Here is a 19,307-nt window from a genome sequence, read left to right as displayed (position 1 = left end):
TCATTCTGTGAGTCATTTCTCAGAAGAAGCAATTAAGCAGATTACCAGGCCATGGTGTTATTATTAGACTGATTTACATCTTCTCACATGGAGCCTGTGAATAATAAGATATTAGAGAAAGAAATAAGCATATACCTGTAGGCCAGCAACCAACAAAAGGAAAGCTGAGAATAGGGAGCTAGACAACTAAATGAAATGATAAAAATTAGAAATAGGGATGTGAAAATAAAACTGCCAGGCATGCAGATAAAAAGTCACGTCATTAGGTTGTATAAACAACCACATGCATTAGCCAACTGCAATAAAGTCATAATCAAATAAAGTCCATGAAACGGCCCTAGGGGGCAACAATGAAAATAAGCAAACCTGATTTCACTGTCCTTTCACTCTCTACGTGATATCACAGCCAGGAAATGTACCAGGACGGTAATTTCCCCATGTGTTTCCCGTTATTACGCCACACCTTCTTTAGGCTCACATAGGCCTGTGTGACTTTATTCTTTAGTCATATAGTATAATAAAAAACATGTGATCCTCGCTACATTTGTGCTAAAAAAACCAAAAACTGATTCACATGATGCCAATAGTCAAATGATATTATGAAGAAAACGTGCATAAACCCTTATTTTCGTTAGATATGGAAATCTAGAAACTTTACACAGACACATCAGAAAAAGTATGATGCCTTTAAGAATTCCCAGATTGTACTCTTTGTTTACATAACACAGGGGGCGACCCATGGGCCGTGTGAGGGGACACCAGTAGGGAGGTTTACACCAAATACGATAACGTTTGTTTTATCCAACAATAAATTAAACGAAAAGTACTTTCACCTACAGTAATAAAGTGCTTTTATAACTTCACGCAGCACATTTGGGTCCAAAACACTGTTTTAAAACAAATAAGTGTGAGCGAGTCCCCCCTACACAAAGTGGAGAACACGGTGATGGTACAGTCCGGCCCTGCTCCTCGCTGTTTTTGTATCTGCTTCAGAGCGGATTCGACCGCCAAGTAAGTTACATTTTGCCATGTCACGCTGAAGTAGTTTCAGACCGGTTTATTTTTAGGGAAACTGGACACACAGACACACACAGACACACACGCAGCTGGACGTAGAAGTGAAATGAGAGCCTGCGGTGTTTCTGAAGGTGAGCGCCGGGGGTTTGTGTGAGCCGCTGCTACTGTGAACCAGAAGCCTCATGTTTTCTCCAGGCCAGGAGGAGCCCTGCGCCCCGTGCAAAGACCCGGTGAAGTACGGGGAGCTGGTGGTCCTGGGGTAAGTGTTTCACTGCTTTTATATGTTGATAACACCACCGTATGGACTATGAAACATCCAGGGCGGTCATGAGTCTTGAGGAAGTTTCACAAGAGGGCACCCACGAAGCCAACTAAGGTGTGAACTTTATTACTGTGTTTTATTGTAGGCAAACATCCATGTATACAGATATCTTTATAGGTATATTCAGGAAACATGCTCACGTTACTGAAGTAATCAGACATGTGCGCAGTCAGAAATGTGTACATTTGCGTGTTGGCGAGGTTTCATTGTGATAATTGGGGAAGAGAGGAAAAACAATGTAAGAACCAACCCAAGAACCCCTAAAACATCAGCCTGAGGAACCCGGATGAAGGGCACCCGAGGCAGCTCTGAGCAGGGCGCCTATCTTAAAAGTTGGATTCATGGGGTTTTAGGAATTCGGAAGTGGTGCTGGTCCCCTCCCCCAGCTCCCAGGGCTTTTCCTATTTTCTAAACTATCTGTAGCTCAGACCGCCTCACAGCTTTACCCTTTTTGTGATTGCGCACATGCACCACAAGGCCATGGTTTGTACTATTTCCATGATGCTAAAGTTGGGCCATAGATCATTGTTGCGTTCAATAGTTTGTAATCACACACCATGGTTGTCCCAGCTCACAGTAGCTTTCTTTACATTCACTAATGTGCACATGGTCAGGCTGGGAGGAGAGGATCTTTATCACGATATAGAATTTAAAATCACAATATCCATGTAAATTGTGACACAATAATAGTGAAATGTGGAGTAACAGCATGGATACAATATATCCATTATTAGTTAATCCAGCAAATCAAACACTTGACACTTGAACTGATGACTGTTCAGCAAAAAAAAAACTTCAACCATCTACAACTATGAAATGGTTGCTGATTAAATTTCCCACGATTGACTAATCAGTCGATTATTTGTTTCAAAACTGCTGTAGAGTGTAGAAAGTTGTCGCCCCATGCCTAGTGAGATTTAGTTTGCTTATGATTTCATCAGATAACCAGGATCTTGATCTAAACGTTGCATTTTTACATGTTATTTGGCACGTTTTGTTACAAAAAATAATAGACTTTTGTAGATAAAAACACCTTTTTTACATTCTAATAAAGTTTTGGGATTGACACTGAAACTATCATATTTGCACTTATATTGCAAACTTTCAAACCCACCCATAATCTGTTGATGTTAAAGAAAAAAACAAGGTAGTTATAGTGTCATTAGTATACGTGTCTCATCCTGCATCTGAGTAAAAACTGGTGTGTCTCTGTCTTTGTTTATGTCAGAGCTTTTTGAAACCACTGCACTTTTTTTCAGGATCTGTTCAGGAGACTGTGACCAATTATCATTCTGGACAATCATGTTTATATTGATAATCTGTCCGGGGCAACGGCTGCCACAGATAACGGAAAACACCTGCTGTGTCATCAGCGATTGGAGTTTGTCCTGTTTTGCAACTGACCTAAAATGAGCATTTTAGGTGTTTGTGCTCAACAAGCTTTAGAGAACACATGTATATAACTTTTGCTTGAAGCACTTAAAATGAGAGCCATATAAAGGTTATATACGCAGAGCATGGTACATTGTGGTTTTGTCCCTTGCCCTCCACCCATAGTCTCACAGCCATACTGCTTATTATAGGGGACAAAAAGCGCTGACTGCTTATTACCCCAGGCTGAACACGTGGCATGTTTGTATCTGATACGTTTGTTCTCCTTCCTGACATAAAGACACATATTCGAATCAGATGTGACGGGTGTATAATCACTGCCATGACATCACATCCCCAGTGATAAAACCGATGGTAGACAAGATAGCTGACGCCATGGAACAAAGCTTGTTTGAGCAGCACTTCCCTCAGTGGTTTATTGCCATGACCGTGGTGGCTCTTATTACTTGCATGGCTGCCCCCCCCTTCCTATCTCTGCCTGGTTGGATTGGCTTGGTCCTGGTCAGTGAGGAGGGGGTTGGCTGTGTGGGTACCCTGGAAATGAAAGGATGGATTGATCAGGACTCAGCCTTCGCCTCTCCTCCGCTTCCTCTGTCCATTGTGACTGGGAGACTGGGCCTATTGATTGAACTTTGTACACTTCTCCCGAAAGAACCGCTCGGTAAAGGAAGTATACAAATCAACTTGCGGACATCTTTGATAAAAAAAAAACTGGCAGTGATTGTTCAGATTGTTTGCCATCCTTAGCTCCACAACAGTGTCAGAGTGTAGTTGGAGCTGATGTGGTGTCCGTTTGTTGTGCGAGGTTATATCAGTCAGATGGATACATGGCGGCTTAAATCTGAGTCAGTTGACTGATGCTCCTCTCACTCACTGTGCCATCTGGCTGCCTCCATGTAGTGATAATGTGCTGTTGATGTATTCGCACAGTTTAGATTGACCTATCTGAAGCACTAATGGCCCTTGAGTCCTACTTTGCAGCATCATCTAACCTATGTGCCATCCTCTGTGACCCTCCTCATACTCTGAACACTTTAGCATAAGAGGTGGGAGGTGCTGTTGGCTACTTAGTGCACCCCTGGTGGGGATAGGTGATGCGCCAGAGTCTTCTAATCCCTGCTCCTAAATATTGGAAGGTAAATCCGCTGTCTGTCTGGCACAGGTCAAAAGGTAAAGCGATCACCAACGGTTCGAGGGTAGCTTTAAAAAGCCTGTGCTAGCTTATAAGACGGTGGCGGTTCCTAAATGACAGAATATTGTTCCTCAATTTAATGGTGAATAATGGAAGGCATGTTGGATTTTTCTTTTTTAAAGAGACAGGATTATATTCTGCGGTTAGAATTCACCACGGAGGAGAAATGCTAAACTGCATATCATCTTATTGTGTGTTATATATGTGTGAGACATCAAGGCAGGTATCCAACTAAGACAATATATTTTTATATGCCTAGTTTTTTTTTTAAATTGGAGTACAGAGTCAGGATGGTGTTAATATAGCTTCATACATTCTTTATTAATAATAAATAATCAGTATTCCTTTTCCAAATGGATCTTTTTTAGGATCAAGACCATATTGGACCATTTTATATAGTTTTTTTCCTCTAATTTTGAAGGGTGTTATCCTGTACCTTGTTACCAGAGTGAATTTCTTTTTTGTAAAAGAAAACCTCTATTAATAATCAACATTAGCTGAAGAGCCTTTGCAATAGTGAACAATCTAAACACTAATACAATTATTCATCCACTATTATTTAGTGGTTTCCCTCCTGCTGTCACTGTATTAGTTGTAGTTTTGTCCACAGTATCATACAGTGCCTCTCTAGCTCTCTGGGTGGCTTGTCCTACAAGCCAGCTTTGTGCACTGTGCTGACTGGGACCATGTGTTTCCATGCCTGGCCAGCCGCGAGGAGACCCAGGACAGGTGGACTAGCTTTAGACGGACATGTGGAGGAGCAGAAAAGCGACTGTTGCTTTTGTGGTACAACAAAGATTGCAGATTGTGTAGTGGTTGAAGAGTTCACTCCCTCATGATATGCATTGTTATGCAAACATGATGCTTTTGAAAGCGATATTTCCGTTGTGTCTGTTCCACACACCGTGGTTACATGTGAGTGTGTGACAGAAGGTCTGTGTGTTGGATGGGAGTAGAGCATGGGGAGTCCCAGCTGTAGGAACCAGCTGGTGGATGGGGAGAGGAGCAGTCCTACCGGAAGGGGCTTCCTCATTCACAAGGAGCTGTCTAGGCTAGATGCCTCACAGCAGACTGAGGGGCAAAGTCTGATTTCAGAAGTGAAATCAAAGGATTCTCTTCCGGTGTTGCCGAGGCTTTGAGATTGAGACCTTAGAACTCCACGTATCAGTGTAAAAAAAAAAATCCAACTGAGAAAACGTGAGCCAGCTTTCCACCCTGACTGTGCGTTCCCCAAAGTGATAGCAAACCTGACCTGCATCTTAAATCCTGCTCCTGCCTGGGATGCAGAGCAAAAGAACAGCTGCAGTTAGCACAGAGTTGGCTCACTGAAATCACAAGTACCAAAGTGCCTTATGTAATGAGAGACATTATCCAAGGTAACGCTTAGATTGCTAATAGGGTGCATTAGATTGCCAAATGATGTAATGCATGGCAAAGCTTCTTTACAAAACACGTGTTTCTAATTCTTCCTGTTTACTTGTTATACGATGACAAGAATTTAGCCCCTAAATCTCATTGGACAAAGACTCATCTTTTTGCAGCTACTAATGATTGGATGCATTTCCATAACATTTTTGAACTGTTATGCTAATTTGCTGTCTTTCCCTCCACCCCTCCCCTGACAGGTACAATGGCTCTCTGCCCAATGGAGATCGGGGGAGACGGAAAAGCAGATTTGCGCTGTACAGGAGGACCAAAGCCAACGGTGTTAAGCCGAGCACTGTGCACATCCTCAACACACCCCAGGCAAATAAGGTACAGAACAGATCAAAGGGCGGATAAGTGATTTATTGAAGAGACAGTCGGTCAGAATGAACAGCGGTCTGCTGGGTTTTTTTTTCCTCCTAATTTTAAGACAAAATGTGAATAAGCATGTAAGTGAAACACTTGGACAGATTGATGAGTCATTCTGTAATTGCACCTGTGCAGTTTTGAATTCATATTGTATTTTATCTTAGCAGTTAGAGGAATGACAGCTGAGGAAAAATCTTGAAAAACACAGCAGACTTTTTCAGAGCAGCAGAGTGATTTTTTCAGTGAACCCAGTAGCTTATGGAACTTGCGGTGAGCTCCTTTACATTATTGTTGGCAGACCTTAATGTTGACATTTCCAGTACAATAACTGCCGTTCCTACCTGGGCCTCATAGCTTTTCTTTGCTCTGGAGGGCCTGCCAGAAACTGCCTCGTCCAGTATAACATGTCTGCTGCCTTCCTGCATTCCTGCCTTTGGTTCCCAAGCAAAACTGCTAAACAAGCAGGAGGACCTGCTTACCTCTGCACCTCTTGGGGGCCAATATTCCAGACATTTGCTGGGAGTTTAGATCGCTGGCCAAAGGCCCTCTGGTTCAGGTTACTCTCACCTTGTGGAACTTGACTCCTGGTATCTGCTCTGAGGTTTTTCTGTGACAGAGGCTTTTTTTCATCAAAGAGATTGTGCATCATTCTGGTTGAGATTGATCTTAACGTTGTGCTGCAGTGGCCTATGAAGTATATAAATGTTGCTGAAGTGGTTTCTCACACAGAACACAATGTTGCACTGAACCTAAGCGTTTTAACTGCGCAGCTCAACTTAACAAAGAGTGCCCTTTACACAATTAGTCACAGACTGTTTCAGAGATGGGAGCTGCTGTGACCTCCTTCACCTTTCACTGCTGTTCCTCTTTGCCACCCTGTTGCCAGGCCTCGGATTAGGACGGTGAACCAAAGAGGAAGTTGTTGCAGTAGCCTGACCCTGCACTCTCAGCTGTACACATGGCCATATATAGCCATTCCTTAAGAACCTAGCAGGGTGGTGAGCTTGATTTTAGGAGAGCCTTCTTTTTGAACCAGAACCAGGCCATCTCTTTTTGTTTTTTTGTCATTTATTTTCTACAGCAGTCCAACAACTGACACCAGCTCCCTCATAGTGTAGCAGTGTCAGACGAATGAACTGAGAGTGCTCTGTGGCTCAGAAGCAGAGAGGGGAAGCTCACGTGTCTGTGCACACTCTGGTGTTCATGACAGATAATGAGGAGCTCCCGTGATGCCGCTGCCAGCCTCCTATTCAAATCCCGCCTCTGCTTTCTCACCTCCCCATTTGATCTCAATTACTGCATTTGTGCAAGTGTGATTTGTTTTTATTGGCCTTCCTTCTGGGACTGGATGACCAGTGGCTCTGTTTTTTATTTTCACTCCTTCGCCCGAGTAAGGGTGTTTGTGTGACATTATGTTTATGTTTAGAGTTTGCATCAGCTGCCGAACAGGTGGAGCACCATTTGTTTGTAGCGGCGCAGTAGAGACAGGACTGCATGTGATGATGACATTTGTCCCCGTCTGTCTATGATGTTACGGCAGAGTGTGGAAGCGCTGATGACCCACTTTCTCTCTCACTCTTGCACTTTGAGGGGGGGCGGGGGTTGTTGTTTGGGAAATGGAATTTGCAGATTAGAGCGCGATGATGGTGGCACATGTGTTGGTGGGAGTGGGGGCCTCTAACCCACCCTGCCTCGCTGCACTGACCGAGGCCGTCCAGCTGGTAGGCACGCCTGTGTTAAGTGAGGCCAGCGGGCAGTTTATGGTCACTGTCATGGGAGTGTGACTTTTCATGCTCTTCCCTGTTCCTCGACCAGAAATTCCTGCCACAGATCTGTGCTTGTAGGTAATATAATGGAGAAATGTTCTTGCTTTACTGTTTTGTTATGAGAAAACCCAGTAATAATCCATTGTAATAAAACACCTAACAATGTTATGTTGTTGTAAAGAACAGGGTGAAAATGAAGACAAATGTATAATCTCTCCCAACAAACACTGTAGTCTTCTGAATCCTAGGATGTGACTCATCAATTGAGTGCATTTTAATAGTGGGGTTTGTTTTGCACTGATCTGTAATTTACCCTCAGCTACGATGCAATGATTGCATAAGACATATGGTTGTGAAGCCTGTTTGTGAACCCTTGGCACTCCCAGATCTGGTGTTAAATCCACAAACCGAGACATCAAAGGGTTTCTACTGACGCAAAACCGTAAAACACCCCCTTGTTGTTGGTGTGCTAAGTGCTTAAACCTAAATTGTTAAGAGTATATGTTTGTTGTGTTTAATGTGATATCATAATGGGTAGCATGTTTGTAATGAGTTGGTTGCTTTATTTCAGGCTGTGCACTGTAAAGGCCAACACAGCATCTCCTACACACTGTCCAGGAACCATACGGTAGTGGTGGAGTACTGCCATGATAAAGACACGGACATGTTTCAGGTAAAAACCCATGAAATGACACTGTTACCTGTTAGGATTGTATTTTGAATAACCTGATTAAAGCGTTCCTTTCCCAGGGTCCATGGAGATGTATTCAGATTGTTTGTTTTATATGGCTTGTATACAATACTATATAAGATAAAGAAAAGCAACAAATCCTTACATTAAAGAAGGTGTAATCAATTGTTTGGCATTTTTGGACAATGAAGAAATTATCAAAATTCCTTCACACACACACACAGCCGCAATGAAATGCCTTCATTGCGGCTGTTTTGTTCTCTGTGTATTCAGTTATAGTGTAATTGACATCAGCTACGCCTTTAAAAGAATCTATGCACATCGTGCTATTTTTCCCCTTCCTGAACTTAACACTGCCCCAGATTGTGTGCATGTGTACTTTCCACTGTTCTGTCTGTAGCAATAATCTGAATGTACAGCAAGAAGATGATGACCAGAGGGAAGTCAGCACAGCAGACACGTGCTTCACATCCAGCTCTGTTTAGTCTCCGTGTGTCTTTAACAACGCTAAATAAATAGTCAAGCTGCAGAGTAGTGGGAAACTAAGATGTAAGGAACAAGGACATAGATGGATGAAGAAAATGAGGAAATGAAAGAGGGAAATGCTTATTTTTACCTCTGCTTGTTAAGTTTAAGAACTGTTTGGACATTTTTCATTGTTTATCGCTGTTGTCTGCGAGATGCACTGATATAACAACATGCTTCTGTATGAAACATAAAAAACATGCTGAGACACAACGACTTTGGTTGTTGTGTCTCAGCATACACATACACAGCAGCATGATCTCGTACGCCTTCGTTTGGATGTTAAACTAGCACAAACTGAGGGAAAGAAACAGCTGATATACCTTGAAACAAAACAGTTCAGTTCAAATGTCTGCTATCACATGAAACAATATAATAATAAAGCATGAAATTCATTATTTTTCTGTGCTGCTTTGTAGATTGGGCGTTCCACAGAGAGTCCCATAGACTTTGTGGTGACGGACACAGTAGCAGGAGGCCAGGAGGGAGAGGAGACCCCCATCACTCAGAGCACCATCTCCCGTTTTGCCTGCCGAGTTGTCTGCGAGCGTAACCCGCCTTACACTGCTCGCATCTACGCAGCTGGTTTTGATTCTTCCAAAAACATCTTCCTTGGGGTAATTACCATTTAGTGTACCATGGTAGATATACGGCTTCTCTACTTACACTGCCGTCTTAATGGAGGGTTGTATGTCCAGTTTGTGCCTTTAATCTAGTTGCAGCTGACTTCTAGTCAGATAAACAACTTCAATTTCTTCCACTGTTTCACTTTCATCTGTACTCCGTCTTGCCTGCAGGAAAAAGCCGCAAAATGGAAGAACCCTGACGGTCACATGGACGGACTAACCACCAATGGCGTGCTGGTGATGCACCCCAAGGGCGGGTTCACGGAGGAGTCAAAGCCGGGCGTATGGAGAGAGATCTCAGTTTGTGGGGATGTTTACACACTGAGAGAGACGCGCTCAGCACAGACCCCAGGCAAACTGGTCAGTAGCTCCATACGAACAGTACACGTGAAGCAGATGCATTATTAAGAAGATGTTTCTCAATTCACAAACAGAATAAGATAAGAGGTTTTTATTGTCACTGTAGTGATACAACGAAACTTCGCCTGGTAGCTCTCAGCTAGCCAGCAGCAGAATAACAACAATAATGACAACAACAAAAATATATGTCTGACCAAAGCATTTTATCTGAAACTAAATGTCCATCTGCTGCTTCCCCCTCTGCAGGTTGAGCATGAGAGCAATATTCTGCAGGACGGCTCCCTGGTGGATCTTTGTGGAGCCACTTTGTTGTGGCGTACTGCAGAAGGCCTCTTTCACACTCCCACCCAAAAGCACCTGGAGGCCCTCAGGCAGGAGATCAACGCGGCGCGCCCACAGTGTCCCGTGGGTCTCAACACGCTCGCCTTCCCCAGCATGCAACGCAGCCGCGCCCTCTCCTCTCTGGAGGACAAGCAGCCTTGGGTCTACTTGGCCTGTGGCCACGTTCACGGCCACCACAACTGGGGCCACCGCTCAGAGCAGGAGGCCAGCCCCCAGCGAGAGTGTCCCATGTGCCGGGTGGTCGGGCCCTACGTACCACTGTGGCTGGGCTGCGAGCCGGCCTTCTACGTGGACACGGGTGCTCCCACCCACGCCTTCGTGCCGTGTGGACACGTGTGTTCGGAGAAGTCGGTCAAGTACTGGGCTGAGATCCCTCTGCCACACGGCACCCACGCCTTCCACGCCGCCTGCCCCTTCTGTGCCACCCAGCTCGGCCTCACTCAGGGCTGCTCCAAGCTAATCTTCCAGGGCCCGGTGGACTGAGCTGAGGGCTCCTGCTCTGGCAGAGGAGATTAGACAGGAATGCCAACATGCTGTGAAACTGTTAAGATTATTTTGTGCTTTCTTTTGTTCATGTAAGCCAGCTGTGGAAAGGAGTCATTCTTCTCAAGATCTGGTCATATACTGTGGATTCTGCACAACAGAGAGCCATTACAGATTGTTCAGGGCCTCGTGTGGCTATTTGGATGGCCACTGTGGGATACAGAGACGTGAAGCACACTGGACCACTGATGCCTTGCTCCTCCAGAATGAAATACTATTTCAGCTGTCCCATGAACAAACTGCTTTAAATACGGCTGTTTTTAAACTACAATGTCTGCTGGTTTCCCATCCGAGGGCTGGGGAATTAGGGTTGTTGAAGGCATAAATTGAGAATGATTTAAAGTTTTTACAGAGCCAGACAGCTGGACTGTTGGCTGGGAGAAAAGCCAGGAGAAACTTTGGGTCTAATAGCTAACTAGTTAAGTGCTCCCCATTGCCCTGTCAGGCCTGAACCCCTAATGGCATCTAGACCATGTAGTTCTCTGGATTTGGGCTTCCATTTGCTGAACAAACTCTAAGGAGGGGGGGAAAAAGACTTAATGTACAGAGATATAATCCAGTGCCTCAGATCCCATTAAACGGTGGGAATATTTTTAATAATTGAGTAGAGATGGCAAAGGGAGAGATAGTTTTGCATACTAAAGACATATGGAAATGACAGCCCACATGGATTCTTCAACACATTTTTATCTGACAGAAGAGGTATTTTACTACACTGAGGCCCTTGTTCTGTTTTGTAATGCAAATGTTTAATATATTTTTCTCCTGCATAAATAACGTGTGTGTGTGTGAGAATGTTTGAGAGTGTGTGCATGAGTGTGTATGTGGGTTAGACTGTGTGGGTACCCTCTGGCTTTGTTTTAAATCGCCCTGCATCATTTCACCCCAATCCCCTTTCTATGATCTCACCCACCATCCAAAACACTACCAGAGAGAACAGGAATTAAACCAACCTCGCAGGGTTTGACGATGAATGTACTCCAATACATTAACTCTCCTCACTAGTGGCATTTTAATTCATTAATACAACTCACTTTCTCAATGGCTGTGCTGTTAAAGGTATATGCAAGGCCTATTCGCAGTGAAAGACCAGATTAGAGCTGTTCCACAATATGCATCAACCACACCTGCTTGCTAGCTTGCTGGCTAGCTGTGCCCCCCCCCCCCTGCCCCCACACACCCACCCACACACACACACACACACACACACACACACACACACACACACACACACACACACACACACACACACACACACACACGTACTGTATTCAATCTGCACTGTTGTTAGCTTTATCCCATGCTGGGTCTGATCCAATGATTTGTACGCTGTTAAACCTGGGCACAGTCTCAGCAGCATCCAGAGATAATACCAAATATAAGGAGGAGCTGTTTTTTTTCTCCACATGCAAGATGTAACGACCACTCTCTCCGATCCAAAGTGTTTCTGTAAACAATCCTAAACCCAAACTGCTGCTATGGTGGAATGTTGACAGCTCTGGATTAGAGTCGAGGCTGTTCAGCTGCTCGCAACCAGCTCCAAGGGAATAATGATATTATCGTACACCAAGCCAAATTTGGTAAGTTCCATTGTGTGTGGATGAGTCAAGTTGTCCAAAAACAAAGTAGCAAATCAATTGAAACTACAGAATCTGGGACAAATTGTGCATTCTTCTGTGATGTTAGCTTCCCAGACTGTGCCCATATGTAGAGTGGAGTTGAAGGTATTCATTCTGCCTCTTGTTTATAAAGTACAATATTGAGCATTAACATTATGAGATGTTGAGGGGTGTTCCTATTATAGCATTCAAACATTCTTCAGGTTGCATTATGTTGAAAAGAGTTCCTTCTTAAAAGACACGTACCTAGCATTCTTAAAAAGTAACAGCAGCATTACTCTTCACTCATACCATAGAGCATTTCCGAATCACTTGACTCTTCCAGTTTTTGTGTAACTGCCGAGCAGGAGTCAAGTACTAAGCCGCATATTGTACAGTAGCATTCCTCTCCAAAACGTTCAGCTCAAACACTGTGCCCTTTGCTGAAGACCGTGTTCTGTAACAGCTGCAGAGTAGCTGCCCCAAACATTCCTCCTTGGTAAACATGGGTGGGGCTCTCAGTTCACCCAAGGGCTTGTTCTATGATTTTGTCTGTACACAAGCCATAGAACGCACTGATGCTCCCAATGCCTCCTTTGCAAAGAATAAAATGGTTTTTTTTTGTTTTTTAATTGTCTTAAAGTGAGTGGTTTCTGAGTTGTAGGCCTTGGTAAGATCTGACAGTCTGGTAAGGGTCGGTTGTGATATTGATTCAGTGGTTTAAGAATATATGTGCAGTTGATGGAGCTACTTTTTTGAGGCCTCTGCCTTTTGAACTGCTGATGTCTCAGCTGTGTGCACACAACACAGCAGTAATGTTTAATCACAGTTACATATGTGTTTCATCATTCCTCAGTATGAGCATTTCCCCGCTATCTTGGTTGCCAAAATGGCCCCGGATATTGATAGCTCTATCAAACACATTCTTTTGTGAGATAAGGGACACATTTTTCTTGAAGTCTGTTTTATTCATGTTACATTTTTATCAGCTTTATCTTAATATTTACCATAGAAAATGACTGCATGGGCAACCTTTGCTGGTGTTCAGTGCTGAGTGTAGTTTCCCCTCTGAAGCCACAAGAGGGCACTATTTCCTCAGCAATAGAGAGGTTGGCTCTATGCCCAACCAGAACCCTGAGCCTGCGGCATCGAATAGCCAAAAACACAGAGAAAAGAAAGAAATGGAAGTTTGGTGTTTATGATGAAAAAGATTTAGTATAAATAAATTCAAAATACATTTAAGGCGAGAGAAAATTAACTGACTAAACTTGTAAGCCCATAGATACCTGACAATCCTCTACATGTGCAATTACCACAGGAAATATATGTAGGCTATACATTTACAGTTGGACATTTATTGATTCATCTTTTACATTCCATGTGTCTTTGTTATTATATATTTTTTTTCCAAATTTAATTATACTGTTCTTAGATTTATGCTACATTTAATTCCTGGCATCATACATAAGACATCACTGACAAATATGCACCTTAGTGAGCAATTTTTAGCTTTTATTTTTATTTGCATGCAATAATATTTTACGATGATGACATTTTCCATCATTCGCATGTGACTTCATCTCCTCTATAATAAGGGCACATGAAAGGGATTTAAATACGTAACATGTCAGTTAGGCGTTTGGAGAGGAATGGAGCTGTGGGATGCCTTGCTTCCTAATTAACATTTCTGCAGTAGATGTGAGATGGGTTCATATGTCTGCACACTTGCCTGTTTTTCTGAATGACAGAAGAGACTCTGAAGGTGACAGCATGCTAATTTGAGATCACTCGGTGGCTCCCCTGCCTTAAGCAGGGCAGGGTTATGCAAATAAAGTGGAATGATACAATATTTTTTTTTGAACCAGCTTCCTGGATGAGAAAGTGAGGTTTGTGTGCTATACTGACTTTGGTCTTTGTAACAGACAAAAACCTCAGTACCTCTATCATTACCTCTTTAAACCTAATTAACTTTTAACACTTTTCATAGCCGCACAACTCAATTTTACATCAGTTGCATTACAATTGTACTAAAAAGTTCCTCTTCGGATAAGTAATACACCTCATTATTATTTGACATGGAATGTCAATGAATACAGTGGAAAAAAATCTTGATTTTGAAGGGCTACTCCAGCATTTTAGTTTTACAATTCCATAAAGTTGAGGAATTCACAAGAGAGGGATTCAAAATAAAATTTAAAAAAAAAAAGTTGTAAAGGCAGAGATATTCTAACTTATAGTTCCTATAGAATGGGTAAAACACGCTGAATCCTACGTTTCCCATAATGCAACTCAATAGTGTATTTTATTAGACACGGCTTCACAATTACCAGTCCGATTACCCCAATACTGCTGTTTAGACTCCAGTCTGCTCTATGAGATGAGAACATTCTGTAAGACTTGCATTTAAGAAAACATTTAAAAGGGCAAAATGTGAAAAGTGATCAAGCCATTTACTTGGGTTCGTATATTTATGCTTTTTTTCCTGACAGCAGCCGGCGATATAGATTGGATTATAATGTGCAACAGCTGTCTGTCAACCAGCTGCCACATACCAGAGGGCCTCTATAACTGTCAGTTTTAAAGAGTTCAGATCCGTTCTATGTGTTTCCTTGTCCTGAGACCTAACATGTGAAATGCCACAGGTGTCTGCGGGTTGTGAGCCAAGTTATCAGCAAGACACCTTCGATGGCAAGTGGAAGGCTGTGATATTTACCCCAATTACCCAACATGCAACTGATGCAAATTATATGCAGATAATAATCCGTAAATAAGAGATAGTTCTCTTCCCCTCATTTAAATTATCAACCCATAATCAACGATGTTGTTAATGTCCCACTATTTCTGTCTCATTTGTTTAGTCACTATTTGTGACGGAGACTGTTTTTCCCGCCGACACTGCACTGATATTTTGCTGTAACTTGAGCCCACCTTTCTTTATCCATGCCCAAGGTCAGACACCTCACACATGGCTCACTTTAGATTCATGCAATTTGATCTCATTAAACAAAAGCTTCACTTTTTTTTTTGAGGTATCTTTTAGCTTTCAGCAGGCTTTGTAGGGCCAACATTACACAATTCAAGCTGTATGCAGTGCCGTTTGAAGAGGATTATGATTATATCAGGCCTATTTACTATTTCATGTGGCTCTTGATGATACTTTGTACTCAGCCTACTCAGCTTATTACTTTCTCAATGAATAACAAATGAGTTGTCAAATAAAAGGCAAATAAACACAGGCTGAAGAGAAGCTGGAACAAATATTTTGTTACAACATATGAGGGGGAAGTAGGTTTGGAAAATCGAGCATTAATTTCCACCATCACGAGTGAACCTCTTTGAGCCTCTGATGCACTCTTTCGCTCATGTGCTCTTACAGAGGCATGTGGCGTCTCATCCAAACAAGGGGGCAAATTACTTTAATTATGGAGTAATTGCAGAGTCGTGTGTTAATTAAATCTTTATCAGGTTCAAGTAAGTGGATTTCTCCCGCATGGAAACCATGCAGAGGCGTATTGCTTTCCCCCCTCCTGCTCTGTCTAAATTTTCCACCAACACCACAGTCTGAGACCAAATTTATTCCCAGTCTCCCCCGACTCTCCCCCTCTCTCTCACCCCTGGGTCTCCAAATGATTGGGATAAGCATCATTTGGGGAAAGGGGGTTGTTTTACCAACTCTGTCAGTAGCCAGCTGTTTCTTCAAAATACCATAACAAACATGATAGCACTGGCGTGAGGCAGCGTCCTCCGCTGGAAAATGAGATACAAGATTTATCTTAGGTTCCCGGTGTTTGACAAAATTGAATCCTCTCATTTTAATTGCTCTCGACTAGGTGTGCTGCTCCAGGCGATGGAAACAGGAGCTCCGTATGTTGTCCCTTGTTCTCTTCAGACTATTATGCTCCATTGTGCAAAATGCCGATTATGATTTGCTTTATCCTTGTCATCTATCTTATTTAGAATCATTTAGGTAGCCACATGTTACAAAGGAACAGCAGTCAGCCCTGTTATTACGTGTTTGACTTCCCTGCTTCATGTAATGAGAACAGGATCACAGAGGAGAATTAATCCCTCTGAAGACTTATTCACTGGAGAAAATGCAGGAAAATTGACTTGTTTTGTTGATTTTTGTTGGCCCAGCATTTGATCCAAGGTTTGGAATATTAATAAAAACACTCGTCATGTGTCTTGCAGCTTTCACTTGACAGTTTTTTCCCCTAGAATATTGCTCCATGGTTTTCTGAGTATAAGGAGAGGGTGACTGTTTTGCATGACAGGAAGTAGTGAGTCTCCAGAGTAACTTGACTTACTGTCTACAGTATCATATTGGGCCTAAAATGTATGGTGTGTTGTGATATTGGTTATTGTTTTAACCTTTTTTTAGCTTAAGGAAAGTCGACTAAACACTGCTTCTCTTTGCATTCCCTCCACAACTGCAAATACCAATGCTGGATCTTTTAACATCTACGGTATGTGAGTTTTAACTCTCAGTGAGCTACTTTTTAGCATTGCGAATGTTTATGGGGCTATGAATGGGTGTAATATGGCTGTGGAGCAGATTCAAAAGGGCTTAACTGGATTACAACTCATTTCAAGGATGCTTAAGGTAAGATTAAAACAGATATGTGGTAATACTAAATCAAAATACTAAATCAAATAGATTGAATTTCACTCACTGGTCTCGTAAGCCATTTGCTTATGCATGTCTTTCCTGTGTGTATTTGTGAGGTGCTGAGCTAAAAATCAGATGCCTTTCTTTGTGAGACAATATGTAGCTTGTTAGTGTAAAAAAACGATTCAGCAGAGGAAACACACGCACATTTCAAACAACAGTTTTGCTCTGTTGGACCGTCACAATTCACCATTAATGCCCTTTCTTATCTCATGCTGCAAATCCCCAGAGCTGGAACATTAGAAGTCGCTAATCACACACACTGGCACACATCGAGTGTGTGTTCATGCACTCCAACACACAAACACGCACACACACACACACACACACACCTTACATAGAAAAGATAATGAATTTAATACCACTGCTATTACAGTCAACTAATGTTTGTTAATAGTGTGGTGCCATATGGAACGAGGGCCTCAACCATGTGGGTAATTCCTCTTTTTGGACGCGCTGTCAATAAAAAGGCCTTGCATTTTGTGGATGCATGGTAGAGGGGGGCTGGAGGATGTGCTTAATCCAGCAGACTCTCTAATGATTCCTCCGTGCCTCGAATGGGAGCTACAGGCCTCTGTGAATATACTCGCGTGGCAGCTGTGTTTTATCTTTCCTATCAGAGCTGTAATATGTGTTCATATTAACACTCCATTGAGCCTTTTGTCAGTGCATATGCTATTCGGTTTGGCTCTGTGCAAGACTTTGGTTGTGATGGGGGGGCTAATGGAAGCGGTGGTTTTAGCAAGAAAACTTTATGACGTCCCCCCCTCCACCACCGCCTCCCCAAATTCACTCCATCTCCTCCCCATATCCCTCTGGCAGCACTGCAGCCCAGCGGATAACCAAGCGTGGATTAGTAGTGACATCACACTGAAGAGATGGCTGAGCCCGAGTGTGAGGAAGGGTGAGTACTTGGGTGCGTTGTGTGTGTGTGTGTGTGTGTGTGTGTGTGTGTGTGTGTGTGTGTGTGTGTGTGTTTCAGATGGGTGTGAGCGTTATGTGTGTGTTCAAGACTGATTAGACGATGAGGGTGGTGGTGAGAGGGAAGCGAGGATTAGAGAGCCATCCGAGAGTTGGCTAGGTGCTGACACCACTCCACCTCACCAAGGGCTCAATTTACTGAGGGATCAGACTCATTTATGGTGGGCTGGGATTATTATCAGTTCAACAGGGCAATTTCTTTATTACAGTCACCCTTCAACCTGTGAAATATGGACACTTGTGAAACATTTATGGGTGCATTTATCTTGTTTCAGTTATAATCTACTGCTTCCCTGCAACAATTAATTGTGTATTTGCCGCAGGTAAAGTTACAGCTCTAGTAGGAAAATATTTGAATTAAGTAGTATCACTCGTTCTACAAAGTCTAAATGTAAAGTTTAGAAAGGGTATCAAAGTGTCTGTGTCCTGGCCGTGTTCCACCCAAAAAATGACGTTTCTTCCTTTTTAGAAAAGACTGTTAATAATTAAACATCTTTTAGCAATTTCAGATACATACATCCATCCTACTTATACTCACAGGAGTTTAAGGAAGGCTCAAGTGATGACGTGGATCTTATTTTTTTAAAGGGTCCAAATCGTGAGACACAGGCAGCTATATTTGAGTTTGGGTTTACCTGGAATGTCAACACTCTTAAGCTGGCCCTCTTTATCGAACCCCTTGTATTGTCATTCACCTGATTCTTTGACAGCACCACAGTCCACTGACAAAAACAGTTTTGATTGCATCTACAACAACAGAACAATAGCTAAGAGAATGTAACACACATTGAGTTGTAGCCTTAAATAAAAGATGAAGGGAGTGGGGCTGTGCCATTGAGTCAGGTTTGAGACCAAATGTGCCATCGTCAAAGACTAAAAACCACTAACACAGAACAATTTTTAGGTATACAAAAGGTATGCACACATATATAACCTTCATAATCAAGACTGGAAGTTCATTTTGACATTGGAAACAAACCTACCAATCTCACTAGCTGTTCTGAGGCAACTGAAATGCCCACTATGAAAATGTAGATGTTTACAATGTCCATACTCTGTGGACATTAGGGACTTGTTGTCTGCCATAAAGTTTAGATTAAGAATTCCTTCTTGACCTTGGAAAAGCAGTCTGGGAAATGTTGTATGTAATGCTATCATATTTTTCTGTAGATACATTTAATAATCTGGCACACACCCATATCATAGGCCTATTTGAAAAATCTGAAAATACGATGTAAAAAAAGGATACAATAACACAAATATGGAACAAATGAACAGTATTCATCATTTTATTTATTTCCACATTAATGTACATAGTGTTTGTGCAGACTATGTGCAGGAGACCCTGAGTCACAGTGAACAGGGGAGTGTTACCATTGTTTTTATTTACACAACACATCTGATGAATAAACACTCGTCTTCCACCACTGCAACGAACCTGAACACAACAGTATTTATTCAGATACAACACAAATCCCTATTTTGATAA

At 42.5% G+C, this 19,307-nt stretch overlaps 1 protein-coding gene across 1 annotated transcript; it reads left to right on the top strand.

Moving 5' to 3' along the window:
* The first annotated feature begins 968 nt into the window (after window positions 1-968).
* Window positions 969-11,731, top strand: peli2 (pellino E3 ubiquitin protein ligase family member 2). The gene is made up of 6 exons (XM_054613930.1): window positions 969-1,276; window positions 5,549-5,678; window positions 8,055-8,156; window positions 9,119-9,316; window positions 9,497-9,685; window positions 9,932-11,731. The coding sequence occupies exons 1-6, from the start codon at window positions 1,200-1,202 to the stop codon at window positions 10,508-10,510; spliced, it is 1,275 nt and encodes a 424-aa protein (XP_054469905.1). The 5' UTR covers window positions 969-1,199; the 3' UTR covers window positions 10,511-11,731.
* The last annotated feature ends 7,576 nt before the right edge of the window (window positions 11,732-19,307 follow it).

Source organism: Anoplopoma fimbria, chromosome 15 (genome assembly GCF_027596085.1).
Source record: "Anoplopoma fimbria isolate UVic2021 breed Golden Eagle Sablefish chromosome 15, Afim_UVic_2022, whole genome shotgun sequence".
In the NCBI taxonomy this organism is placed as follows: Eukaryota; Metazoa; Chordata; class Actinopteri; order Perciformes; family Anoplopomatidae; genus Anoplopoma; species Anoplopoma fimbria.
The sequence above is the reverse complement of the archived record's forward strand: the minus strand, read 5'-3'. Positions and strand labels throughout refer to the sequence as shown.

Excerpts from the sequence above, each read along its gene's own strand:
- peli2 (XM_054613930.1), top strand. The coding sequence starts at position 1,200 with ATGTTTTCTCCAGGCCAGGAGGAGCCCTGCGCCCCGTGCAAAGACCCG. Across the intron at positions 1,277-5,548 it reads GGGGAGCTGGTGGTCCTGGG|GTACAATGGCTCTCTGCCCA; the intron begins GTAAGTGTTTCA and ends CTCCCCTGACAG. Across the intron at positions 9,317-9,496 it reads CCAAAAACATCTTCCTTGGG|GAAAAAGCCGCAAAATGGAA; the intron begins GTAATTACCATT and ends TCTTGCCTGCAG.